We start from the raw sequence: 26,230 nt of genomic DNA, 5'->3' as shown, positions 1-26,230 counted from the left end.
GCCTACACAACCTCCGAGCTGCACCAAAACCAGCAACAAAACACTCAACTCCGTGCCAGTGCAGGTGGAAACACTCCTGTGGAACGAGCACCACGAGTTTGGGAGACGGAATGAAGGCAGTAGAGAAACGAAGCAGGACAAGCCCCCTCTGAGCAGGGACCCATGTGCTCGGCAGATGCCAACCTATCTGAGAGGCAGCACGCCTCAGCCGCAGCTGTGAGCGGTGAGGAGGTGCACTGGGTTTGGGCTTCATCATCTAGTCCTCTCCTTGGACAACCAGCACGCTGCATCCCACAGCTCTGCAGGGCAACACCTCCGCTCCTGCTGGTCCCAAAGCATCCTCCACCTCTCCGAAAACATCAGGGCCTGAACCTGGCGGTGTCCCATGCCTAAGAAGTGTCAGCCACCTGTCTATCTAACCCACTCGAGGCCCAGCAGGCCCTCCACCACCAGTTACATACCTCACGACTTGAAGCTATTTAATTTCCCTTTTCTGCGAGGAAATGTGAAGATACCAGCTCTTAACTGCATCAGAAACACTCACACACAGCAACCTGCCAACCACACCTGTGCCAACAGAGCATGGTGGGGCAAAAAGGCCTGAAAGCACCTTTAGTCTTACCAATAAATTCTAAACCGCATCTTATTGCCCACGCCAAACACGGAATGACCAGCTCGGCTGGCAGGACAAGCCTTTGGCGGGTTTCTGAGGGGAAACCCAGGGCTGGGGCAGCTGCAGCACTCCGGGCAGCTAGCAGAGCCAGTGCCAGCCCAAACCCGACCGAACCAACAGAGATTTCAAAAAACGCCGATGGTTTTGCATAACTCAGCCCGAACCAGGCCGTCTTCCCCCCGTCTTTCCAGGGAGGCACACCCGTGCCGGTAGCTCGTCCCGCAGCAGGCTCGGCTCCGGGCTAGGGACGGGACGCACCCTCCCTGGCCCGGCCCGGCCCGGGGACGCTCCGGGCGGCGGTCAGGGCTCCCCGCCCCGCCGCGGCCCAGCGCCCCGGGCAGGCAGGGCTGAGGCGCGGGGGCCGCCGCTGCCGCGCGGCGCGGGCCGAGTCACCGCCGCCCCGGGAGAGGAGAGGCGGGAGGGGCGGCCGGAGCGGGGGCTGCCCGGCGGGGCCACGGAACGGAACGGGCGGCCCCGGGCGGCGGCCGAGCCCCCACACCTCGGCCCTCTCCGGCCCGCGGCTCGGCGCCGCCTTCTGACGTCATCGCCGAGCGCCGGGGCCGCCCGAGGCGGGCGGGGGGGCGGTGGCGGGGAAATCGCGGCCGGCGATTGGCGGAGGCGGCGGTGGGCGGGGCCGCGGAGGGGGCGGGGCGGGGCGGGAGCGCGGGGCCGCCCTCCCGCGCTGTAGCGCCCCCTGCCGGGGCCGCCGGCAGTCCGCCCCCGCGGCCCCCTCGGCCCCGGGGCGCCCCCAGACCCACCGCCTGCGGGCCTCCTCTCGGCCCGCAGAGCCCCCGGTCCCCCTCGGGCCCCGGGAGCGCCCCCAGGGCCCGGGACCCCCTCAGCCCCCCAGGCCCTGGGACCCCCCTCAGCCCCCCAGGGTCCTGGGACCCCCTCAGTCCCCCCAGGCCCTGGGACCCCCCTCAGCCCCCCAGGCCTGGGACCCCCCTCAGCCCCCAGGGTCCTGGGACCCCTCAGCCCCCCAGGCCCTGGGACCCCCCTCAGCCCCCCAGGCCCTGGGACCCCCCTCAGCCCCCCAGGCCCTGGGACCCCCTCAGCCCCCCAGGGTCCTGGGACCCCCCTCAGCCTCCCCAGGCCCTGGGACCCCCTCAGCCCCCCAGGTCCTGAGACCCCCTCAGCCCCATGGACTCCAGGTCCCACCCTCAGCCCTGCGGGTCCCAGGACCCCCTCAGCCCCAGCAGCCGTGCCGGAGGCCGCCCAGCGCGGTGTTCCCGCTCCCCACGCTCCTGCCGCCGAGGGCCGGCCGCGGTGGGTGAGCCGTTGTCCGAGGAGGCACGACTCCTCGCCTCCTTTTCGGAGCCAAACCCGGCCCAAACGGATCCCCAGCAGCGCCAGGGAGAGCTGCTCCCACTGAGCGGCTCCGAGGGCTCCCCGCTGGGCTGCAGGGCTCTGGAAGAACACTCCTTTTGCAAGAAAACCGCCCGGAAGCATCGGCCCTTTTCCTTGGCAGGGAAAACCCAGCCCCTGTGGGCTAGCTCCTGTGCACGGCAGAATAACGAGGCACATTCCTTTCTCCTTTCTTTTCCCCAGCTACTAAGTGCCACAGAACCCGTAAAGCTTGCTTGGATATCGCTGGTGGACTTTGCTCCTCGTACTCTTTGCCCATCCTGAAGCCAAACGCTCCACGTTTCAGCCCTCGGTGGGTGAGGGACACCACCTTCTTGCAGAGATGCTGACGGTGTTTCTTTCTCCAGGGAAGATACAAACGCGACACCACTGGCCTCGTTTTCCAACAGCCTGGCTGTCACAACGTTCCCGATGGGTTTGGGTGGGAGGGGCTGTTTTCACACACTCCTACCATGTTTTTAAAAATAGCTGGTTTTTATCTTAACACTCCCGGCCTCTTCGGCTGTTTAAAATCACCAGGTTGGATGAGGCTTTGGGCAACCTGGTGTAGTGGAAGGTGTCCCTGCCCATGGCAGGGGGGTTGGAACTGGATGATCTTTGAGGTCCCTTCCAACCCAAACCATTCTGTGATTCTGTGATTCTAAAATGCCGAGTAAGTCACACCACATAAAAGTTGTGCCTGCTGATGCCTGCTGTTGTCATTTGCCTGCTTTTCCATGTAATTCCAGACAAGGCACAGAAATAACGAGCGGCAGGTCAGAAGAGGGGCTGCTTGGGCGGTGCTCGGCAGATTTGGGGAGTCGTACGGTTTCCTTCAAGGGAAACCATCCTGCTCGTGTTTTCCCACATGGCAATGGCACTGCTGGAACATTTTCAGTCCTATAATTCCCTCTCATTTTTTTCTGGAGATGTTTCCACAGCCACACATCCCACCACACTGTCCCGGGGAGGTGCCTCAGCCTGTGCCTGACGTGCAAACCCTTGCACGCATCCCTGTTAAAGTCGATCCTGGAATTTTAGGCCGTTTCTCAAGGTCATCCCAGCTTGGCGCCGCCTCTCCTGGTCAGCCCGGCTCCTACGGATGGGTGTCCAGCAGGGCTGCCTCACTTGGCCACAGCTGCTGGATAGGGATAACGGCTGGGAAGTGATGGGTTTCCCTCGGGGTTTGCATCTTCCATTAGTCACTTCCTCACAACATCAACCGAGGCAGTCACAGGTCCATCACCACTGCTAATTGCCGGCACAAAAACGTCACAAGAGCCAACACGTATCCAACTCTTGGGCCAGAACCACAGACTTCTGGGAACTTCAATCAGAGTGGCTCTTTCTTGGATTATTTATGCTGTGGAGTGCTCCAAGACCCACCGGAGCCAAGAGAGCATCGCACCAGACATCCGCGCAAAGCCAACACATCCACCCGGCAAACTACCCGGGGATGGGGCCGGGAAGGACCAGTAGCTCGCTGCAGAAGGTCTGGGAGAAGCGTGAAACCTGGGATGGAACTTGAGAGCAGTCAGGGATCTCGAGGAACTCTCCTCTCATCTTCCGTGATCTGCTGCCTGCCGGTTTGGGCACCGGATTTGAGTTTTGGGTCAGTATCTCTTGACCTTGGAAACCTGTTGCTCAGTCTAAAGTCCTTTCTCCAGCGAGAACTGTTTCATGCCCAGGGTAAGTGTCCTGCTGCTGGGTGTGCTGGTGGTGAGCTGAGAAGCCCCGAGCACTGGTGGGGCTCTGCAGCCTTTCGCCCCTCCGGCTTTTTCTCCCTCCTGCAAGACTGGACGGATAACAGGTTCTTGGCGTGCTCAAGCGGCTGAGGGAGCTGGGACTGGTCAGTCTGGAGAAGAGGAGGCTCAGAGGGGACCTTCTCGCTCTCTACAATTACCTGAAAGGAAGGTGCAGGGAGATGGGGGTCGGTCTCTTCTCCCACGTTATGAATGACAGGATGAGAGGGAACAGCCTCAAGTTACACTGGGGGAAATTTAGGTTGGATATCAGGAAGAATTTCTTTCCAGAGAGGGTTGTGAAGTATTGGAACAGGCTGCCCAGGGAGGTGGTGGAGTCCCCATCCCTGGAGGCGTTTAAAAACCGTGTGGATTTGGTGTTGAGGAACACGGTTTAGGGACCCTGACAGTGCAGGGTGAATGGTTGGACTTGATGATCTTGAGGGTCTCTTCCAACCAGACGATTCTATGTTTCCTGCAGCAGCGCCGTGTTTGGGCACAGGCTAACAGCTCATTTTGCTGTCCTCTGCCAAACGAGTTGTCTTCTTCCTGTTGGCTCTTGATTGCCTTTCACCTGGTTCTGCCTCCTTCCAAGAGAGGAGCCTCATCCCCTTCAAATCCCCTGCCACCTCTTACCCTCAAGACCTGCGTCCTGCCTCCGGTGCCATGGGAAGGATTCAGCTCATCGAGGCAAGGATCTCCACGAAGAAGCAGCAAGCAGAGGTGGCCCCGCAGCCTGGCTGCTCCCTCCTGGGAACCACCATCCCTCACAAGGATGGGTTCCCCTTAGCGTTTTGCATCTCTCGTCAGTGACTTTCTCACGGCTTCTCCTGCGGAAGCTGCTAGAGGCAGGCTGGGACCACCAAGCCGATGCTGGGTACCCAGAGAGGTGGAGAATCTGGCCTCCTTGGAGATGCACAGCTCCTCGAGAGACAGCCTTGAGCAGCCTGCTCCAGCACAGGGCTGAACCCTGCTTGGCACAGGAGCTCGGAGGAGAGACCTTTGGAGCTCCCTTTGCATCCATCACCTCCCTGCAGTGCTGCCATCTGAATCCAGGGTCTCACCAAGCTGCAACAAGCTGGAATTTCCTGCGGAATGATGGAAACGGTCAGCAGCACCTCCAGCATCCCCTGGCACCCCTAAGGTGTTTGGGACATTGCTGGAGGTCCAGGGCATGGGGCAACTCGGGGAGCCTGGGGCTTCCTGCTGGCTGGGCCATAGCAAGGTCACAGAGCAGAACGGTGACCCTCATCTGCCGTCAAACAGGCACACGGTGAAGTGGGAAACCTGGATCTCCTCCGAGCCGCATCCCAGTCCCACGCAGCAGGGAGCCCGTGCCTCGGGCCACGCCGGGACGGAGCTCAAGGTTGTCCCGGCAAGGCTGAGCAGAGGTCGGAGCGGGAGGATGTTCAGTTAAAGCTGCTTAAAAAAGAAATCCAACTTTCCATATGCCTCCGGGGAGGAAAAAGCCCCAAAGCTGCGCAGAGGGGTGCCAGGCGGGGGCTGAGCGCGGCCCCGGTGGCAGAGGTGACTCCGGCTCAGCCGTTCCTGCTGCAGCCGAGCCGCGAGGATTGAGGTTGCCTTTTGGCATTTCCTTACGGAAAGCTGGACGTTTGGCTCGGCAGAGATCCCCGCGCGAGCTCGGCCGCGGCCAGCCCTGTGACATAGTGTCCTCCAGGCCACGCATGGCTCCCGGTGCTCCCTCTCCCACTGGCGCACCGGGATGCCGGCGATGCTGGAGGCAGCTCTGCCCGGCACGGCTGGTCCCTGGGTGTGCTCCTCCGTGGGGACACCGGGTTGGGATGGTGGCACTGAGGACTGTGGGAGGGGAAGGAGCCATCCCATCTCCGCTGGTGGCCTCAGCACAGCTTCAGCCCATCCCGTTGGATGCACCGTCCCAGGTGCATCCTTCGGCAGCAGGAATTTCCCTGCGCAAAGGAGGATTCGACCATCGTGTTGGCTGTCGCGGCGTGGCCGGGAGGTTGGCCCTCGTGTTGCCGTGCCACGTGTGCCGTCCCGCTCACACAGCTGCCCAGAATAGTGTCACCATCTGGTTCCAGCTGCCTGGGAACGCGGGGGCCGGGTCTGCGATTACAAAACGTGAATTCAAACATCAGCTCAACCTCACTCGGCCTTCCTTTATCCCTTTTTTTTTTTAATAATTCAGGTTTGTCTCTTAGACAAGAGAGAGGGAGATAATGTCTGCAGAGCATTTAATCTTCTGCCCAAAGAATAGCAGAGAGCAAATTAGGATCTACTCCAATTAATTTGCCTTGATGGGCAAAATCTGGAGAGGCCATATCTGGGAATTAAGAACAAAAGCGGGGAGTGTAAAGTAGGTCGGGGTTTCATAACCGGAGCGATGGGTTTTCACAGCACGCCGGTGCTCAGAGGTGCCTGGTGCCGGGGCCCAGGTCCCTGTCCCCTCCACCCAGCAGCTACTGGTTTCAGCCTGGACAGCTGCTTTAAGACGCCACCGGCCAGCGTGTGGGGAGCCAGCTGTTCATTTTGGGGGCAGGAACGAGGACGTTGTCCCTTCCCACAGCAGGACACGGCTGCAAGACTGTCCCAAAGCCTTGCCACAAACCCTTGAGCTCAATGGGAGGACAGCCACCAGCTGCTTGTCCCAATTTTGGAGCACCCAGAGAGCTTTCCCAGGGGCTGGCATACCTGTCCTTGCTGTCACGCCGCCGCTCCTGGCCTTGCAGGCACCTCCTTGAAGGAGAATCAGGGGCGACGGTGGGTTTAGGGCATGCTCTGTGGACCCTTGCACCATGGAGGGGGTGGTCACCAAAGTGGTGACACACAGGCCCATCCTAGCCCAGCATCCCCAAATCCAGTCCCAGTTCCCCAGAGCCATCAGTGCCTGCAGGCTGCATGGTGACACAGTCCAGTGTCATGTATGGTGACACCTTCCAGGTGTGAAACATCTTTCCACGTGCAGGATCAAACACCCCGAGTGTTTCCCGGGTGTCTGGGTCTTTGGGCACCCGCAAGCTCCCGGCTGGATTGAGGGCACAGTTTGGCGCACACCGGTGTCACCATCGTGGTGACGGCCTGGCAGAGAACCGCTCCAGTGGCCTACCAGGTCCCTGGCCACCGGACGATGGGGAGCAGTCCATGGCAGCAATCCCACTGCTCCCGGCCCCGCCGAGATGCCGGCGGGGCGATGGGCGCTGCGTGGTGCATGGCCGGCGCCCGTCCGGCGTTTATCCTCTTAGCCACCCTGGGGATCCGGCATATCACCCTTAAACACAGGATTGTCAGGAACTGGAAAGGAAAGAATCGGCGGATTATCCCCCGGCGCCAGCGTTAAACACGGGGAGCGGCAGCTGCCGGTTGAGGAGAGCCAGGACGGCGTTTTGCCCCCGTGTTCCGTGGGGGTCCCAGACGGGCTCGGCACCGTTCCCCAGCAAAGGCTGCTGGCACCCCGGCTCTGCTCCGTGCGGTGCGTGTGTCCCCCGCAAGGGCAGCTCCAGGCTGGGTAATGAATGGACAGCCCGAAATAACCACGGGGTCCCCCCCTAAAGCTGAGGGATCGGCAGTGGCTGCTCAGCATCCCCCAGGATGCACCACGGCATGACGATCCGGAGCAGCGGGTCGGCACTCGTGGCAATCCGGAGGATTTTGGGCGGTCAGGGTGCCGGGGCCTTTACCGAGCGGATGGTTTCCCCCGTTACAGCCAGCTGTCCCCATCGCCGCTACTGGGAGCCTCGGGGGTGCAAGGAGCCATTTGAACTGTGCAAGGGATGGGGTGGCCCCTCTACAATTTTAATGTCCCTTTCGGTGGCAGGTGGGGGGAGATGGCTGTTCCCTGGGGAGCAAGGAGGGCACCTCGGGGAACTGGTTTGCCACGATGGGGTTTAGTATGTTAGGAAAAAAAAATCCAAAGTTTGCAGCATAACAGCAACAGGGATGGGAATAACAGCGTCTTCCATCGATTGACACAAATCAAGTGTAAACTCCAGCTCCTGATTTAACTTCAGCGTGTCCCACTCAGGACCTGGATGAGAGTTTCAGTTCCCTGTTTTTTCACCTATATCATCCCTGCTGAAAAAGAAAAACCCTTCTCTTTTCCTGGCAAACCCCAATTCCTTGATGACGGTTAATAGGACCAAATACAGCAGGACTGAAATAAAAGGATGGAAAATGGTTCCTTTCAGAAAATTTGATGCCGCTGGAGTTGCCTAGCAGAGTTCAAGCTATTGGTGTTTTCCTAAGACACCCCTTAAAATAAAGAAATCATTTGACCCATCTCTAAAGGGAATACCCTTCATGTCTAGCCCTGAAAAGCAGCTGCCAGGGAATGGCAGAGCCGTGGGAATCCCCAGTCCAACCTCCCTGGGGCCATCAGGGTCCCATAGGCTGCCCAGCACGGTGGTGGGCAATGCTCCAGAGGGACGGAGCCACGAACCCTCCTGGGACCCTCCCAGGAGCTGGTCCAGGGAGCGTCTCCCCTCCAACCCCCAGAGCAAAACCCAGAGTTTGGGAAAGGTTGTGAGAGGCATCCCACGGCAGAGAGACAGGAGAAATGTAAAAGTGTCTTTTAATATAAATATAAATCCATCTGAAGGGCTCCAGGAGAAGACTGTGCCCCGCAAGGGATGCCCCGGTGGGAGGTGGGCTCGGCGGGGACTGTGGGCGCCAGCAGACTGACCCAGGGCATCACCCGGGCACCCCGCGGGCGAGCGGGGCTAGAGCCGGGCCAGCAGGGCCAGCAAGGCCAGCAGGGCCAGGAGCCAGGGCCGCGGGAGGCAGCCGAGCCCCGCAGCGTGGCCTGGTTGGTCTCGGCGGCCGGCGAGCCGCGGGCGCTGGCCAGGCGTCCCCGGGCACTGCACAGCTCCTGCAGGTTCCCCTGGAACTGGATCTTGCGGGACTCCTGCCGCAGCGATTCCCAGATGGCGGCCGCTTCCTCGGGACAGCTCGCCAGCACCTCGCTGGCGCAGGCGTGGAAGTCGTCCCAGGACCTGGGGAGACGGGCAGGATTTGGGGGGAGCCGCCGGGGGGCAGGTGACCCCCGCCGGCCCAGTGGCTCCCGCGGGAAGGGGCCACTCACTTGCAGATGGTGTCCAGCTCCTGCGCCTCCTCGCCAGCCTCCTCCCGCTGCGCCGGACGCTTGGCCATGCTGTCCCCCAGGCTGATGAGGCAGCCGGGCGAAGCCCTTGTAGATGGTGTCGCACTTCCCCGCCATGCTGACGGGCTCCTGGCTCGCGGCTGCGGGGGGAGAGGAGAGGAGAGACGGAGCTGAGCCCCCGCGGACCCCCCGAAGGGCATCGCCCAGCCGGCTCAGGGGCACGCGGGGTGTGGGTGTCACCGGTCACTGAAACGTGGCGAGGGGCTGGGCACCCCCTTCCACATCCCGCATCCCGCCAGACCCCTGGCATCCTGTCCCCAAGTGCTCGGAGCGAACCTTCGCTCCTGGCCCGGGAGCCGCCGTGGCCCGATGCGATGACCCCGCTGGCGACGCCGCGTGGGCCGCAGGGGAAGAGCGGCCGCTGCGCCTCGGGCGTGCCGGGCTCAGCCCGGAGCCATCTGTCCCGGCTTTTATCCCCGACAGCAAAGATAATTTGTGACTACGAGAGGAAAAAAAATAAAAGCAAAGGATCGGCAAGCTGGAGTCTCTGCTCCTACTGCAGTGGGAGGGAAGGGGAAAGGAAGGGGAAAGGAAAGGGAAGAGGAAAAGTGAAGGGGAAGAAGGGAAGGGAGAAGGGGGAAGGGAGAAAGGGAGAAAGGGAGAAAGGGAGGGGGAAGGGAAAGGAGGGAGGAGAAAAGGGACGGAAAAAGAGGAAGGAGGAAGAAGAAGGGGGAAAGTGAAGGGAGAAAGGGGGGGGCGGAGAAAGGGAAGGGGAAGAGGGAAGGGCGAAGGGAAAGAAGGAAGGGGAAAGGGGAAGGAAATGAGGAAGGAGGAAGGAGAAGGGGGACGGTGATGGGGAAAGGGGAAAGGGGAAGGGGGAAGGGGAAAGGGGAAAGGGGAAAGGGGAAGGGGGAAGGGAGGGGAAGGGGAAAGGCAAAAAGGGACAAGGGAAGGGAAAAGAGGAAAGAGAAAAGAGGAAAGAGGAAAGAGAAAAGCGAAGGAGAAGGGGGAATGTGATGGGGAAAGGGGAAAGGGGAGGGGGAAGGGGAAGGGGGAAGGGGGAAGGGGGAAAGGGAGGAGGGAGGAGGGAGGAAGGGGAAGGAAAGGGGAAGGGGAAGGGGGAGGAGGAAAGGGAGGAAGGGGGGAAAAGGGAAGGAGGGGGGAGGAGGGGGGGAAAGGAGGAACGCGAAAGGGAGGGGGGAATGGAGGGAAAGGAAAGAAGGGAGGAAGGGGAAGGGAAGGAGGGGAAAGGGGAAGGGGAAAGGGGAAGGGGGAAGGGGGAAGGGGAAAGGCAAAAAGGGAAAGGGAAGGGAAAAGAGGAAAGAGAAAAGAGGAAAGAGGAAAGAGGAAAAGCGAAGGGGGAAGGGGGAAGGGAAAAAGGGAAAGGGAAGAGACACAAGTGCAGCTCCGGCTGTTTCACCCCAGGAAGCCCCAACTCCCTGCTCTGCTCCGCAAGAGAATGCCCCACCGGACCTGGCCGAACCCAGTGCCAGCCAGGGATGGGGGGGGTGACAGGGTGGTTGGGGACGGCCATGAGTGCCACCCATGGCCGGAGGAAGCCCAAGAAGAGCCGGCGTGTGTCTGGGTCAAGGGAACGCGGCTGTGGTCAGCTCAGCTCTGCCCCAGGGGTCCCGTGGGCCACGTCACGGGAGTCGCGGGACTTTCGGAAGTGCCATGTCTGTGTGCCCGGGAGCTCCCTAAGCTGAGGATGCTAAAAGGCAGGAGGACAGTCCTGGAGGGGTGTCCTGCGGGAAGCAGCCCCCATAAGCAGCCGAAAGTTGCCCGGCGGCTGCCAAGGCAGCCAGGATGTCTCCAGGGAGCCATGTGCCGTGCCGCTGGCATCCCACGCCTGTGCCCCAGGAACAGGCCCTAAGAAAAGCGGGCTGCGACCGAGATTAACACTGGGGCAAGCCGGAAACTTCAGCCCTGTTGGCGACGATAAACGCCCCGACTGCCTCACCAGGGAAAACCTCAGACTGATGCCAGCCACGTGGGTCGCAAATACCGCGGGTATCAACGTGAGAACGCGGGATCTATTGCTCCTCTCGACCCAGCCAGGCAACAAAGCACATCTCCAACCAGCCCAGGGACACACGGGCTGGTTGGGCCAGCAGATGCCTTCCCTTGGCCAGCTGGTCCCTGGGTTTTGGCCTCCCGGGCTCCTCTAATGCCCAGCATGAGCCCTCCCCTTTGCCCAGCTCCCTTGGTGCAAGGCTGGGCAGGGCAGGAGAAACCAAGAGGGCAAATCACCTCCGCTCCCCCGCTGAAAAACCACACGGGAAAAGCCTGCCCCCAGCTCCGGCAGGGAGGGAACCCCAAGAGAAAGGCACGGAAGGAGTTCCCCAGGGCGCTGCAGAGCATCGCTGGCTCCAAGCGAGTGTCGACGAAGCCGTCCTGCTTCTGGGGAAGGGCCTGAATCACCCACCTTCCGAGCCCAAAAACTGCCCCGGGCTTGGCGGTGGCAGCCCCCGTCCCCCACCCTCCATGCAGCCGGAGCAGGTGAGCCCCCAGGGTCCTGCATCCCTCCTCGGGACTGGGATGCCACTGGGTACCACTGCGCCTGGAGCTGGACGGTGTCCTCCCTCGGCTCTGGGAAGAAGTGGGAGAGCGTGGAAGTGGCACGTCGGAGCCGGTGATGTGCAGGATCTGCCGGATAACCGTTCCCCAGCGGGCAGGATCCCTCCGGGCCCCGAGTGAAGGAAGGCGGGCCCGGAAAAACCAGCAGGAGGTGTGGTCGGCAGCCAGGGCTGGCCTGGGGCACCGCTCCGGGCTGGAGAGCCCGAGCCGGGGGGCTGTCCCTGCCGGGGCGCGGGGACCCCCGGGCAGTGCTGCGAAGGCGCTTTGATCCGTGCCCGGCACCGCAGGACGGCGGGAGACGGGACAACGGTGGATCGCTGAGCCCCGGGGGCAACCGGGCACCCCGCTCCCCGCAGCCCGAGACGGTTCGGGCGGCGCAGGGGCAGCGAAACCGGAGGCGGGGGAGGGTCCCGCTCCCACCCGCCAGCCCCCCACCCGCCCGGCGGGACAGCCCGGGGATGTCCGAGCCGCCGCACAGCCCCCGACGATCCCCGCAGCCGGGCCCGGGGGGGTCCCGGCGGCACTCACCGAAGCGCAGGAGCAGCGGGCACACGACCCCCAGCAGCCGCCAGCAGCCGCGCCCATGGTGCGACCCGCCGTGTGCTCCGCGCGCCGCGGGAGCCCCGGGCCCGCCCCGGCCCCCGCCCCCTCGCCCCGGCCCCGCCCCCCGCATCCCGCCCAGCGCTCCCGGGAAGGACGGACCGACGCCCCCGGCTGGGCTCGCCCCGGAAAAGCCCAAGCAGAGACCGGAGGGGGAAGATTTGGGGGGAAAAGAGGGTGCGAGAGCCGCGCTGTCTGCCCTCCACAAGCAGGTCCCCACTCATTTTTTTTTTTCTCAAAAAGTTGTTTATTGAATTGTTCTTAATGTTGTTTCCCCCCCGCAAAAAAAAAACACCCACTTTTTTTTTTTTTTTTTCCAAATTCAGTTAAAAGAAAAACGGTGGTTGTAAAGTCGAAACTAACGCCTGAGCCACGGGCGTGCTCCGGCTACTCAACAGATCCAACAGCTCACTGCCCCCCGACCCGAGCTCAGCCCATGCCCAACCCGCCTGGCACTGCCACAGCAGGACCCCACCAACCCCCCTCCCAGCTACTCGCCCCACCGGGAGGAGGAGGCTGAGTCCTTGACTATGGTACAAGGAGTCACCCAGGAGCAGTTGCCGGGTCACCCAGGAGCAGGGCACCTCCTGCTCCTCTGCTGGCGGCCAGCGGGCTCTGAACTAAAGGGGTGTGAAACCCACCCGCTTCTGCTGGACACGGACTGGCCTCGGGGACGGACGGGCAGGCGAAGAGCCTCAACTCTCCCAAAAGAGGCTATTTAGGAAAAATAAGCCAATGTGAGCGTTCAGTGACTATTTGGGACTATACACAGATGGCATTTGCCTTAGAGACATCACAGACATGTTGATAGATTTCCTGGCAAAAGCTCTAACACAAGCCAGAGGTGGTTAGTAACTACTGGGTCTGCTGGGTGGGCTTCCACGGAGCAGCCCACAAGGAGCCAGGTCCTCCTAGGTCATGCCAGGGGTGACCAGGCCCTGGAGCATGATCATGAGGCGACGGGCAGGCTTGCTCAGAGGGTTGTGGGGTTCCACGTGGAGGAACTGGAAGAGTTTCTGCCGCACCTGGTTCATGACCTGACCCATGTGATCTCTGGTGATGGGGTCACTGTGGTCCAGGTGCATCACTGCTTCCTCCAAGTAACTGAAGGAGAGAGGGGGAGGACCAGGGTTAGAACCAAACTCAACAGGGCGATCCCAATGCGATTCAGTTCACTTTAGCACTGAAGGTGCACAATTCTGTCTCACCCACCCACCCAAACGCAGTGCAGTAGGTTCAACCAGAGCTTCCTACAGAGCTGGAGGTAGCGCCTGGCCACAGGCAATGCCCTGCCTCACAGTTCTGTAGGTATTTTCTTTGATTTTTTTTTTTAGCTATAAGCAGAATTAGTCGCTTTACTAGACAGTAAACTCCTCAGCAGTGAGGCTAATTTCATGTAGGGATCTATTTCAGGTAGTCTTCCAATGTAGCTATGCCTGGCCAGGAAGGGGCGACCGGAAAGAGCAAGAATTTTACCAACAAGCCTTTCTGAGGTGCAGAGGAGCCATAAACTGAGAGTGAGGGGATGTGGTCACTGCAGAAGGTTTTCATCAGCAGATGAGCTTGAACTGAACAGCAGCAACTTTAACTCAGATTACCAGCTCGTCTGTAGTTTAAGGCTCCTCTTCAGCTTTTCTAGCTTGCTTTAAACTTGAGTTAAAAACTTGGATTTAAGTCATTTTCCATACAAGCCACGCTTAAAAGCCACAAGCACCTTAACAAGGTAGGTTTTTAGGCAGATAACAGCGTTTTGACTCACTCACTAAAAACGTTCATGGCAAGTATCAGCACAGTCACTATTCTGTCACAGGAGCTTGCGTAGAACATCTCACAGACATCACTTCCACCAGCTCTGCTGCCACCTCCCACTGAGCCTGTCTGGCAGTCACGACAAGAAACTGCCGACAAAGTCCAGCGACAGGGTAAGAATGAGGACAGAGCAAAGTTCCTCTGGATTTTTATCCAGGAAACACAGTGCTATCCCTCCTTTTACCTCCACTGTGGAATCGTTCCTTGGTTACAGGAGATCGCTGCACAGACCACATACAATATTTACAGACTACAACCCAGGAGGTAACAGCACCTACAGCCGGGTACCCCTTCTACTACTACCTCTGGGCAGCAAAGCCTTCCGTGGCAATGCCCTACATCTTTTTCCAAGTCACTACGAGTTGTTCCCACACCAGTAACAGGCTACAGAAGCTCCAACCTTCTGCTTCCAGGCAGTGAATCTAAAGCCAGCGACAGAAACGGGGCTGCATAGGTTCAGAGCTGGTGCTCTGATCATACTCACTTCAACTTCAGCTCCGTACGAGTGCCCAAATCCGAGGAGAGCTGCGAATGAGAGAGAGCAGCACGGGCTGGGACAGCGGGCACGGATGCTGTCGAATACTTGCTGAGTATCCACAGTCTCACAGACGTACAGGACCAGGTTGAGGTCAGCTGCTGTTAGAGCCTGCAAGGAAGACACAGAAGAAACAACAGGCAGGTGAGGGACACAGGAGAGAGCACGAGGCAGCCCTCTGCCCTGGGGCAGCCCAATGGCTCGCCAGCCTCCTCTGGGAGCAGAAGTCTCTGCAAATCCCGCTGCACACGCAAGCAGGACCACGTTTAGGCTCTCAGTCTGCACTCAGAGGACACCTGGGTCTGTTCTAAGCTGAACAGACCACAACCAGATAGAGGGGAGCAGGGTTGGCAGCACGGAGCAGGGCCAGGTTTGCATCCCCTGCCAGCCCACTGGCACAGCACTGCTATTATTCCCAGAGGAGTTTGTCTGCAGCAGCCCAGAGGGATCTGCCCACATATTCAAAGACAAAGGCAAGGTCAGGCCCCAGCTGGTAGATCTGCCTGGAGAGGCTTATGAAGCTGTTGCTCTTCATGGAACACCACGTGCCACCGCTGATGGCCAAACGCTCTGGCTTACTGGAGTGCCGACACTGTCCTGACAGGGCACGGGCAGGGAAGAAGGAAGACAACTGCCACCAAATCACAGAACTTGCACAGCTCTGTGTGAGAGTTCAACCACACCCCTCGGGCAGTCTGCTGCTGCAGGTCTTCTCAGGCTGTATGAGTTGTGGGATTATGTCCCCAGCTCAAGGAATCCGTTTTCCCCCTGCTCCATCCCCGACTAGCAGCGATGCCCACTATGAGGAGGTCTGGGTACCTGCTGAAAGCTTGGTTGAGGTGTCCCTGCTGGAGCAGCTGAAGGATGTGAGTCTGCTGAGACTGGAAATCCAAGTGAGCAGAGGGGATCGGAGTGCCGGCCGCCGAGCGCATTGCCTGGACGATGCTCGAGGTGACAGCTGCTTGCTGCTCCTTCATAGCCAGGCTCACTTCACCTTTAATGACTCTCTGCACTTGGGCCAAAATAGACTCCTGCATGCTAGAAAAAAAAATACAACCAAAACAACGAGAAGGCATCTCTGAAAACGAAGAGCTGAGGGACGACATTGTATAAAGTTTGTACCAGCGAAAGAGCACAATTGTTGACTTACTGTAGTGTGGCTACCAATTAACACAAATTGCTCCGAGGCACAGGAACTGGAAATATGCTGCACAAAGTAGCTTTGGGGCCAACATCATGTCCCATGTGGAAGATGCTGGGATTCTATGCAGGGAAGTGATGTTTCAAGGAACTAAGTCTCTCATTACACAGCGTTTTAAATCTTTAATGTCTCTCCTCACAAGCAAGGCTACCAAGCTCTAGGTGCATCCCTGAATGGGCCCAGCTCTCTGCATCAGATCCATTAGATGCAGTTTCCTAGCCTGCAATGACAGCTTTGGAATGAGAACACATCTCCACTGAGCCTCTGACTTCTCTGCACAAGACCAGTTCACAGTGCAGGCTCCACTGCTGCAGGATACATCTTTTCCCTCAAAGGGATGGACCCTGCTTACAAAGGGTACATCAAACCTGCTCTACCACTGGTAGAGCAGCAGGACTTCCCTGGGAGCAAGCACAGCCAGTGCACTCAGACCAGAATTTAGTCTGGGAGCCTTCCTGGCACGTCTGGTCTGCATCGAAGACCTCAAAGCGCTCTGACGTATGTTCTAGTGGCTTAAAATAGACAGGGGTATTCTGCCCTGCAGGTGACCACCGGCCAAGTCTGCAAGCCTGGCAACCTGCCACCAGCTTCACGGTGTGAATGTGCTGAAGGCACCGCCAGGAACTCATCTCGAAACCAGGACGGCCCAGCATAAATCGCTGCAGAGCAGCTGGGAGGACAGAGCAGCCTGCAGAAACTGCTGGTGTGCCTGAGGACCACGGCGAAAAGAAGACAAGCCCTCGAGAGACCAGAAGAACGTTTTCGCAACAGAAGGCCAGTCAGAATCGAGCGTGTTTTGGGGCTGCCTTAGGTCTTTCTGCCCTCCAACGAGCACACGGGACGCTGTGAAAAGCAGTCCCTGAGCTCCCACACGCAGCAGCGATACGTCTGGTTGTCAGAAGCCTTCTGTGGTCTTCGCTTTGTGCCCTGAAGTGCAACGGCCCCACCAGCCGCATCTTTGTCGTACTGTGCACGGCGACAGTGCAACAAGCAGCCCTGCAGTGGCAAACGGCTCGTTTCACAACTAGCAGGGAGAGGTTTTTCGTTACGCGCACGCGTACCTCTCCCTGGCGTCTCTCCCCACAAGCCCAGCTGCCAACTTACTTGCCCACGATAACATGCAGCTGATGCTGCACCTCAGCATGGACGCTGGCTGCGACAGTGGAAGCCAACTGCTCGGTGGTGCTCTGGAAGGTGCTGATGAGCTGTCGAAGCTGATTCAGCAGCGGGTCCCGGGCCTCCTGTTCTCGTACCTTCTGTTCTTCAAATGAGCCTCAAGCTGCTGGATATCTGCAACAAGGAGAGGGGAAGATGTTTGTGCCATCGCTCCCTGCGGAGGCGGTCAGGGCAGAAGTCCAGCTGCCAGGCTCTCCACGTTCTCCAGCAGAAATCATTCCTGAGCCAGTGTTAGGGGCGCAGGGGAGAGGGGAGAACGCTCAAGGCTTGTTCTGTGCTGCGTTACACTAAACTAGAAACCCTGCTGCCAGCCTGCCCATCACGCAGGACTGCACGACGCAGCAACAAAGCCACGAGTTCTCTTGTGACAGACCTTTACAGGCACTGTTTGTTCAGGGCAAGAGAAAGGTGAGAGTGAGGGTATTTTATTCCCTATACAGTGTGAGTTGTGATCTGTGTTAGTTCAGATGTCAATGTCAATGAAGAAAGAGGAGGAACGTTTCTGACCAAAAAAAAAAAAAAAAATCATGTCTGCAGAGATCAAAAAGCTGTATTTTAAACTTATTTTATGAACTGGCCTGACTGAAAAGAAGAATATAAGCTCTATGCAGTTGTGGGAGACTTGTGAGGAAGAGCAAGGGTGCAAAATAAACAGCAGCTGGAGACACTGCAGATCTACAGACAACAGAAGTCGCTGTGCCAGCATCAGCCAACTTCAGGCCCCCTCAGAAACCAGCCCTGCAGAGTTAATACCTGCCTGGCCCTCCAGAAGGCCAAGGAACTGGATCCCAAGCCTAAGAAAAGGAAAGATCTTCTCCAGTGCATCGGAGCACCGTTTTCCTTACTTAAGAGTGTAGTTTTCTTTTTTCCAGCCTGACCATGCCTACACTGTCCAGCCACTATTTAACCTCTGATTATCCTTGTACCCTTCCCCAAATTCCATCACCCCTCTGGGATGAGGGCCTAGCTGCAGGACTGCTGCCCTGTCCATTCGTCATCTCCCTGATGTCCGGACGGGGTAACCCTACAGCTGGGCTTTCTACTGTGGTGGTTTAGCCCAGCCAGCAACTAAGCACCACGCAGCTGCTCGCTCACCCTCTCCCACCCCTGGGAAATGAGGAGGGAATTAAAGGGGAAAAGGGAAGGAGACTTGTGGGTTGAGATAAGAACAATTTAATAACAGCAATAATATAAAATTAAAAATAATAAAGATAAAATAATTATATATATATATAAAAAAATATACATGTGATGCACAGTATAATTCCTCACCACCCAGTGACCAATGCCTGCCCCGTCCCAGCAAATGATTCCAAAACAGGTAAGTCCTGACACTGGAACTGCAGACGAGTGAGCACCCCAAAAACAGAGCAAGACAGAGAGAGAACTCCGAGAGAGCCCTCAGAAGAGAGTTCCGGAGGAGCAAGAGCTTCTTCCCAATCAATCCTCACCTATACACTGGGCAAGAGGCTGCATGATATGGAATACTCCATTGGCCAATTTGTCCCTCAATCCTAAGTCTAAGTTCAAATCCTAAGGGCAGTTGTGGCCCTCTGTCCCAGCCGTGCTCCCCCCCAGCCTGTTGTGCTCCTGCACACTGGCAAAACACGGGAAGCTGGAAAGCCCTTGATGCCTCAGCACCAGCTATAAACGTCAGTGCGCTGTCAACGTTCTGCTCACAGCAAATCCCAGACTAAATCCCAAACCCAGAGCTCTTCTTGTTGCTAAAAAGAAAAACTAACTCTGTCCCAGCCAAACCCAGGACATCTACTCAAGAGGTGAAGTCACAGATTCACCGAACGAGCCCAAGTGTTTTGCTGCATGGGCTCCAGAGACCAGAGGTGAACATCTGTCCTTATAGCACCACCCACAAGAACCTCCTTGCTCCTGCTTCCGTTTCCCAAGCGTCAAACGGAGCACGCAGACGGACAAAGAGGTTAAACAGTCACCACTGAAACTCCGAAAGGCAAAGACAGAAGAAAAGGCCAACTTGTTGTCAGCCACTAACGCAAACAGGCTCTGCAGAGAAAACCCACTCACATTCCTGCGTGCCCTGCTTGAAGGTGTCATTGATCTGCTGGAACATGGACTGGCAGCTCTTTTCGAAGGCTGGCAACATGACGCTCTGAAACGCTTCCCTGTGAGCTGACTGCATCGGCCCCTGCAGGGTATCGGCCGTCGCCCTCACGATGGTGTCTGTAAGGTTCTTGCAAACACACACAGAAGAGACACCAGAAAATTAACAACAGCCTGCTGCAGGGGAAAGATGGGAACAAACGCTGCAGGTCCCTGCAACACACCCACACCAGGGAGGGACAGCCCAGTGTCACAGGCGTGTGTTGCCTCAGCTCCTTCCACTGCCCAGGCTGCACCAAGACTACGGCACACAGAGCACCAGTTTGCTGAGGAGCTGCCCCAGAACATCACCATTTCCCTGTACTCGGGCTGTAGAGCAAGGGGAGGTGGCACAGTCAGGCACGGCTCCTTTCCCCTTCCCCTTCTTCACTCCCACCGTCCACCATTCCCTGCCAAGGTAAGGAACAAGCTTCTGCTGCCTAAATAGTGCAGAAATGGAGAAGGGAGTGGAGAGCAGAAGAGCCAGTCAAAGTTTCACCACTTGGCTGACTGAGTTGGCTCTAAAAACCACTGCTGCAGTGAGACTCTCTACTCTCGTAGAAATGAGCAATTTGGTAAATGAAAAAAGGGGCTAACGAGGCAAATTGAGCAGGGGACTATACAACAAGCTCACCCTCCTGAGGAGACCAGGAAAGAGCTTTGAACCCTGGCAGCTGAACTGACCTCAGACTCGTCTGGAGGTCAGGGGAAGAGGTATGAGGAGTCGCTACCCAGGCAGGTATGGGCACTCAACATCCCCAGGAAAAGCTACAGTCTGGTTCTCCTTACCTTTGATTTCACTAGCTTGGTGATACTCTCTTTCAGCGTTCCCTCAACAGCGGTGAGCTTGGCAGCAATAGTGTTACTCAGCTGGCCAGCGATCGGGTCCATGCTCTTGGAAATGCCTAGGCACAAAATGTACATGTCAAAGTTGCAGCTTTAAGCCTAGAGTCACGCTTTGAAACCCAAAAAAAGAAAACAGAGTCAAACTCTTCTTGGATATGACACAGTGAGGGGTAACGGTCACAAGCTCTGGCTTGGGAAGCTAAGGCTGGACATTACAGGAACCTTTTTGCTAGGAAGGTGGTACAGCTCTGGAAGTCACCAGAGAGGCTGTGGAATCTCCAGCCTGGAAGGTTTTCAAGACTTGCCCAGACAAAGTCACAGCTGACCTGGTCTAGAAAAGTGGGTAGCCCTGCTTCAAGAAGAATGGTGGATGCTACTGGCTGGAGAAGGCTTTCCCACCCATTTCTTTGAACGTTTCGTTACATGGATGGTGTCAGTGTGCCAAAGACAAGTTTAAGTTTGCTCCAGTCAAGTCTCAACATTTCCAAACTCATTAGCCTCTTTGCCCTCCTCCACCAAACAGACTCCAAAAGCTTTATGGATTATAATGGAAGGTCAGACCACACTCTCTGGAAAGGTATCCCCCCTCTGGGAACCTCATACTCCTTCCAAACCACAGCTCCTCAGACTACAGTCAGGCCTGCAACAGTCTAAAACGCGATGACTAGACTTCCTGTAACCTAACTCCTACTTCCTAAAGCGCCAACACTTCTACGCAGCACGCTTTCAATCCCTACGGGGCTAACTGTAGGGATGCACCTTCAAAACCCAGGCAGAAGCACTCACACTGGGGAACAGTCTTCTTCATCTCCTCGCGAATGGTCCTCTCCAGACGGTTACACACGGCGGTGGAAAGGGACTGAGAGAGCTGCTGAGACAGATGCTCCTGGAGCTGCCCATTGCGCTGCTGTCCTTCCGTCAGCGCTCGGTCTAGTCTTCTCTCTGATGAGAATGCACGTTAAGGAGCACAAACAACAGATTTCCTCCCTGCCCTCAACACTCCTCTCCAAAGATGGACACCAGCTTCACCTCCAGAGGCTCAGTGAGACCAAATTCGCAGCTCTGGTGAAAGAGAGGTGGGATGGGGAGAGAACAGGAAGGGCAGAAGGGAGAAAGCTCATGGGTTGAGACAAAGACAGTTTAAAAGGTAACGCAGAAGTGCACACACGAGCCAAGCAAAACAAGGAATTCATCTACTCCTTCCCACGGGCAGGCAGGTGCTCACCATCTCCAGGAGAGCAGGGCCCCATCATGCGGAACGGTGACTTGGGAAGACAAACACCATCGCTCTGAACATCCTCCCCTTCCTCCTTCTTCCCCAGCTTTTACTGCTGAGCACATCACATGGTACAGAACGTCCCCCTGGTCAGCTGGGGTCAGCTGTCCCAGCTGCGTCTCCTCCCTGCTCCTCACCCGTCCCAGTCTGCTCGCTGGTGGAGCAGCCTGAGAAACAGAGAAGGCTTTGACAGGGTTTAGCAACAGCAAAAACGCCGGTGTGTTATCAACCTTGTTTTGGTCACAAATCCAAAACATACCACCACAGGAGCTGCTGGGAAGAAAATTAACTCCATCCCAGCCAAAACCACTACAGAAACGAAGGAGTCAAACATCCACAAAAAGCAAACCGGTAAAAACGTTTCAGCAGGATGGGACTGGTGGACATAGGTGATATAGGGCACGGGAGCAAACCCAGGCTTAATAAAAGCCAGTTATAGCTCATGAAGCAAGCAAGCTCTCGGAAGGAGCCAGCACACAAACACTGAGATGCATGTGCATCTTAAAAAACCAAAACCAACCAACCCAGCAAAACAAACAGTGAGAAGACAATTCAGCTGTTGACAAAATTCAGTCTAGATATGAAGTGGTGCACATAGGAAAAAACTTTTCTAATATTACAATACAGCTCTAGACTCTGAACTTCAGGAGAAAGCTCTCTGAATTATCTACGAAAACATCAACCTGATGGTGGTCATAAAGGAAAATCCGAGACTAACTGAGAAAACAGAAATTGTCATGTCATAGAAATTAAGAGTGGTTTTGGAAATGAAACAGGCCAGAGCTGCTCAGTTTGGGGAACACGACCGAATTCAGAGCAGCAAAAGATGTACAGGGGCTGACTGCTCCCAATATGATGAAAATAATTGGATCCTGGGTTTGAAAGCACCAAAAGAAAGCACCTTTCAGACAACACATAAAGGACCTGTGGTCCACCAGAGGTATATATGGGGACAGGCAAGATAATTCTATATTCAGCTATGCAGTGTGGCAGACAGATGCTATTTCTGGTGCAAGTACTGACCTGCCTTCAGGAGAAAAGGAAGGAAAGGATCATCCCATAATTACTCTTGTGCCAGAGTCAGTGCCTGACGTAGGATAACGCATCAGGTGCGCCTCTATCCTACTCCAGTGTTGCAACACTTACGGCCTTAATGAGCAACGAGAAGACTTGGTGGCGCAGAGAAACTATCAGTTGTTCTATTTTTGAGTTTCTTGCCCTTCGAAAGGGACTGAGAGGAACTGAAATAGTTGTACTGCAGCCAGGCACTTTGTTGCACCTACAGCCCACGCTATCGAGATCCTTGAACTTTCTTAGCTTTCCTCACGCGTCTTGTGTGGGAGTTGAGGAGTGGAAGGCTGTGAGGCAGGCAACGTTTGCAAACAAGGATACGCTCCTGCTCCTGCTGGGAGTCAATCACCCTCTCCACGTGGCCCATGAGGGAGCTCTGAATGGCATCGAGGTGATCCGTGAGTCTCTGCAGCAGGTCCATCTGGTTCTGACGCAGCTCGGAGAGCTCCCGCTGTTGGCTCCTCAATATGCACATCAGCTCATCCTGGAACTCTGGTGTCACCTACGTGTGGAGAGGACAAGCAATCGTTTCTAACAGGGCTGGAGGTCAGTCAAGCTATCTGCTAGGAGTTCAGTCAACCCCTGTGCCTAGGGCTGAAGCACAAGACACAAAGCAGAAAACGAGGCCAGCTTAATGCCTACTCCTAAGACTTTTGTCCCAGGAAATAAACTGATAAAGCAAGGTACATGAAGTTCCTGCGTGGAATTCTAAGTTGCTTAGAATATCAACTGTTCAGATTCAAGACCTCCTTCAAAGCTCTGGCATCTAAAAGAAAACAGAAGAAAACAGATCCTATTCACTTTTGGCCAGGTACTGAGAAAGTGTTTAGGCCTCCGAATGTAAATAATGACCTCAAACACTTAAGAGCTGTGCAATCAGTAGAGTAAGAAGGAGGTTTCCTAGAGCACTTTTTTGGCTCTTTCATTTATTCATGAATAATCAAACAACTGGAGAAGTAGATATCTATAGTTTGTTGTCTGTTCATCCACTCAAAACATCTGAAGGAGACATACACATCAAGGGCAGTTCAAGAAGTGTACGCAACTCGGCTGAGAGCAGATATGAAGGTAGTATCCACAGGGATAAGAAATTCCAATGGGTCAGTACCACTGTGACCCTCACTTTGCTGGGAACAGCTTATCCTGCTGTGAGTCATCTCAGCAAGGAAGAGGAAATGAGCAGTAGAGTCTTGAATGATAGAGGGCTTGTGAGAACACAGAAACGCACGTCGGAAGGTGAAAAGGAAGCCATCAGTTTGGACAGCACTGAGCAGCTCCTTCTCTGCTGCACAAGTCAGAGGACAGAGCAATGCCAAGCTCGAGCACGGCCCCATCTCAGCCTGCCTGGGCACAGCTGCGCCCCACAGAACTTCAAGGAACTGGGATGAACTTTCTCTCAGGTCTTTGGTAAGACAGTAAATAGAGCTGAAGTACCATGTCCTTGGGACAGACTGCAGAGCAGCTCTGACTCACCTGGTTATTAGATGATCTCGGCGACTGGTTCAAGTCCCTGGAAATAAAAAGAGAAAAAGCAGTAATCCAATTAAGTCAATTAACTGCTCTTATTATCCAAGACTTCTGCCAAAACAGGTCACATGTTTTACGGTTGCTTTGGGTTTCACACCCCAGCTCATACTTGTGTTTTGCTACATGAAGAGTAACGGGAAGGTGATGAAATCTCTGTCCTTGCAGCACTGAGACTCCATCGTTTGCACTATCCTCCGGCCCCAAAGTTCCTCCCAGGCTGGTCCCCTCGCAGGGAGGAGACTTAAACCCAGTCTTAACGAGCACTGTTACAATGCACACTGATTTTTCAGTTCTGTCCAAATTCAAAGCCAGGGAAGGCTTTGCCAAACCACTTTTGAAGGTCTCCTGATATTTTACAAAGAAAAAACCAAGTATCTAATTGTTAAATATAGAATTAATGAGCTTCAAATCATCTAGAATGATTTTAGCTCTCAAGGTGAAGAAATTAGTGATGCACTCCAGCATACACAGCAGAATAAACACACAGCTGATCCACTAAGATGGCATGTCTCCATCAAAGTCACAAATCTATCAATATTTAAATGCTACAAGAAGGAAAGAAAACATTTTTTCTTCCTGGACAGCATCCATTCAGCAGCTTTAAAAGGACTGAGGCAGGAAAAATTAAAGTAATTTCAGACTCTAAGAGTTTCTGGATGTCACAGTACAGGATCACAGCCAGAAACTTAATGCCGTAGCCCATCTTCGTTGTAACCTGCACAGCTAGAGAGCCAAATTATGGAGTTATGGGAACACAAGAAGAGGACAGAGAGCCCTGTGCAGCAGCTGTGCTGCTCTCCTCACCTTAACACAGACAGGTTGGTCTGATTTGCCACGGGCACACCTTTCCAGTCATCCATTTTCACCTACCAGACATTCATGTGGGCACGTTTAGAAACACACGAAAGCAGCAAGCAGGTAACAAACGATAGATATTGCTGAACGAGGGCACTGTGCCAGCGTTCAGAAGCCAATTAGAAACGGATGCCATGTTAACCTGTAATCACACATTCATTGGAAGGATCCAATGAATCCTTCACTGAAACCCGCAAATGGATCCAGTGTCTGCCCAACGTGCAATTTACCTCCCACGCGTTCTTCTGAAGCTGAGGCTACGTTTATGGACTTTGAGTCCCAGTTGGAAAGGTGGTGCAGAACCTACTCCCACCCTCCTGAGCAGCAGTGTCTGAGTAACCAGCAGCACTTTCTGCGGGGTCACTGCCCTTTGCAAAATGGGGTGAGAGCTGGGAGCACTCGGCTGCAGCCCAGCCTCAGCCCTTACTCACGCTGCTAATGGCTACATCAGGTGGTGGCCCTGCACAGCTGGACCCACAGCCACCTGGGTTCTGGCAAGCCCAGCGTACCCGTCGTCTTTCTTGCCCTTCCGCTTTAGCTTTGGGGAAGCCCGAGGGGATGCCTTGGCTTTCCAGTCCTTCACAGGCAGCCTCTGCGTAGACGCTTTGGCACCGAATCCACCTGACGTAGAAGCCAAGCTCGCAACTTCGTCATCATGGTCACTATGGAGGAACAGCAGGGGAGAGGACGTCACTTGCAATCCTGGACAGCGTTAGCCTTCGCTAAGGGGAGAGGATTCCCACTCTGCTCTTCACCTGCACGCGGCCAGAGCCACGCAGCCAAGGATGCCCGTCACCTCCATCTCTAACACAGAGACCTCCGCACATCCTGCTCCCTTTTGACCCTGCTCAGGCTGAGCTCCACTGCTGCAGAACAAGACTTGCAGGGTCTCTGTGTTAGGGACAGCAGTGGTTCAGGCTGTCCCTGAACCCCTGAACCTCCTCCTGGTTCAGGCAGCACAGCGGAACGCTGCCTGTTCTTGCCGCATACACGCGCTGGCACGTAAGCCCTCGGATGTGACGCTGACCCAGCGGGGAACCCAAGCACAGCCCATCCTCACAGCTTCACCGACAGAAAGCGCTTAACGCAGCAAACATGGCGGGAACAGAGGAGAATCAGGTTGAGGCTAGGAAGTACGTGATCCTCGGTGCCTTGGGAGTCTTTCAGCTGCTGACCAGCCATCCGATACAGGCTGCACATTTCAGTCTGAATCTAAGTGTGAGTTACGAATGAAGCCTCAGCTGTCAGACAGAGCTGAGCTTGCCAGGCATGCAGAATATGCCCACGGAGCTTTAGGGTGGCTCACGAGGGAGCAAAGATGTGAAAAGCAAGAAACTGATTCCTCAGATACCTCACTACCTTATCTATTAGGAAACTGATCCCTTAATAGGTTGTCACTGGTAATTAAACCAAGCTTGGTCCATGCTCTTAGAAGCAGCACAGTCAAACCTTTCCATACAGACATAAATTGGACAATGCCCAGAGGCCAGTCTCGTGATCAGCTGAAGTCGTCAGAACACGACGGAAGCTGGACGGCACACACACGTTGTCAGGAGGCAAAGCAAAGGCATTCCCCCCCCACGTGAAGGCTTGCTGGGGACAGAAGCACGAACGCAGCCTGACCTAAGTCCATGCGGGGCGAGAGAGGGGGCTGAGCACTCTGGTACCTTTGTTCTGCGCTTGCATCCTGGCTGTCATGCTGCAGCAGGTGGTAGCTGTGTCGATGATAGGAAGAGCTCTTGTGTTTTTCTTCAACCTCATCCCTTGGGCTAGAGGAGGAAAAAGAAGAAAATACCATCATGAAAGTCT

At 56.0% G+C, this 26,230-nt stretch overlaps 3 protein-coding genes across 3 annotated transcripts in view; all 3 read right to left on the bottom strand.

Annotated features, from left to right (window-relative positions):
* PSKH1 (protein serine kinase H1) overlaps positions 1–1,204 on the bottom strand; it is a 48,024-nt gene extending 46,820 nt beyond the window's left edge. The window contains 1 exon segment of the mRNA XM_086621070.1: positions 1,173–1,204. The gene's annotated coding sequence lies outside the window, so the exon portion shown is untranslated.
* A 7,249-nt stretch (positions 1,205–8,453) lies between these two features.
* NRN1L (neuritin 1 like) lies at positions 8,454–12,083 on the bottom strand. The gene is given in 5 exon segments (XM_086621234.1): positions 8,454–8,512; positions 8,515–8,726; positions 8,816–8,907; positions 8,909–8,973; positions 11,939–12,083. Coding segments are annotated over 5 exon segments (573 nt in total).
* A 539-nt stretch (positions 12,084–12,622) lies between these two features.
* The window catches only part of EDC4 (enhancer of mRNA decapping 4), a 39,338-nt gene continuing 25,730 nt past the window's right edge, over positions 12,623–26,230 (bottom strand). Inside the window, 14 exon segments of the mRNA XM_086620864.1 lie at positions 12,623–13,114; positions 14,304–14,349; positions 14,352–14,396; positions 14,399–14,469; positions 15,177–15,392; positions 16,660–16,813; positions 16,816–16,845; positions 18,772–18,937; positions 19,636–19,751; positions 20,479–20,634; positions 22,361–22,541; positions 23,513–23,549; positions 24,931–25,083; positions 26,089–26,190. Of these exon segments, the coding sequence (XP_086476990.1) occupies positions 12,922–13,114; positions 14,304–14,349; positions 14,352–14,396; positions 14,399–14,469; positions 15,177–15,392; positions 16,660–16,813; positions 16,816–16,845; positions 18,772–18,937; positions 19,636–19,751; positions 20,479–20,634; positions 22,361–22,541; positions 23,513–23,549; positions 24,931–25,083; positions 26,089–26,190 (1,666 nt within the window). The 3' untranslated portion in view covers positions 12,623–12,921.

Source organism: Tauraco erythrolophus, chromosome 15 (genome assembly GCF_009769465.1).
Source record: "Tauraco erythrolophus isolate bTauEry1 chromosome 15, bTauEry1.pri, whole genome shotgun sequence".
NCBI classification, from domain to species: Eukaryota; Metazoa; Chordata; class Aves; order Musophagiformes; family Musophagidae; genus Tauraco; species Tauraco erythrolophus.
This window is presented reverse-complemented; position numbering and strand designations above follow the sequence as displayed.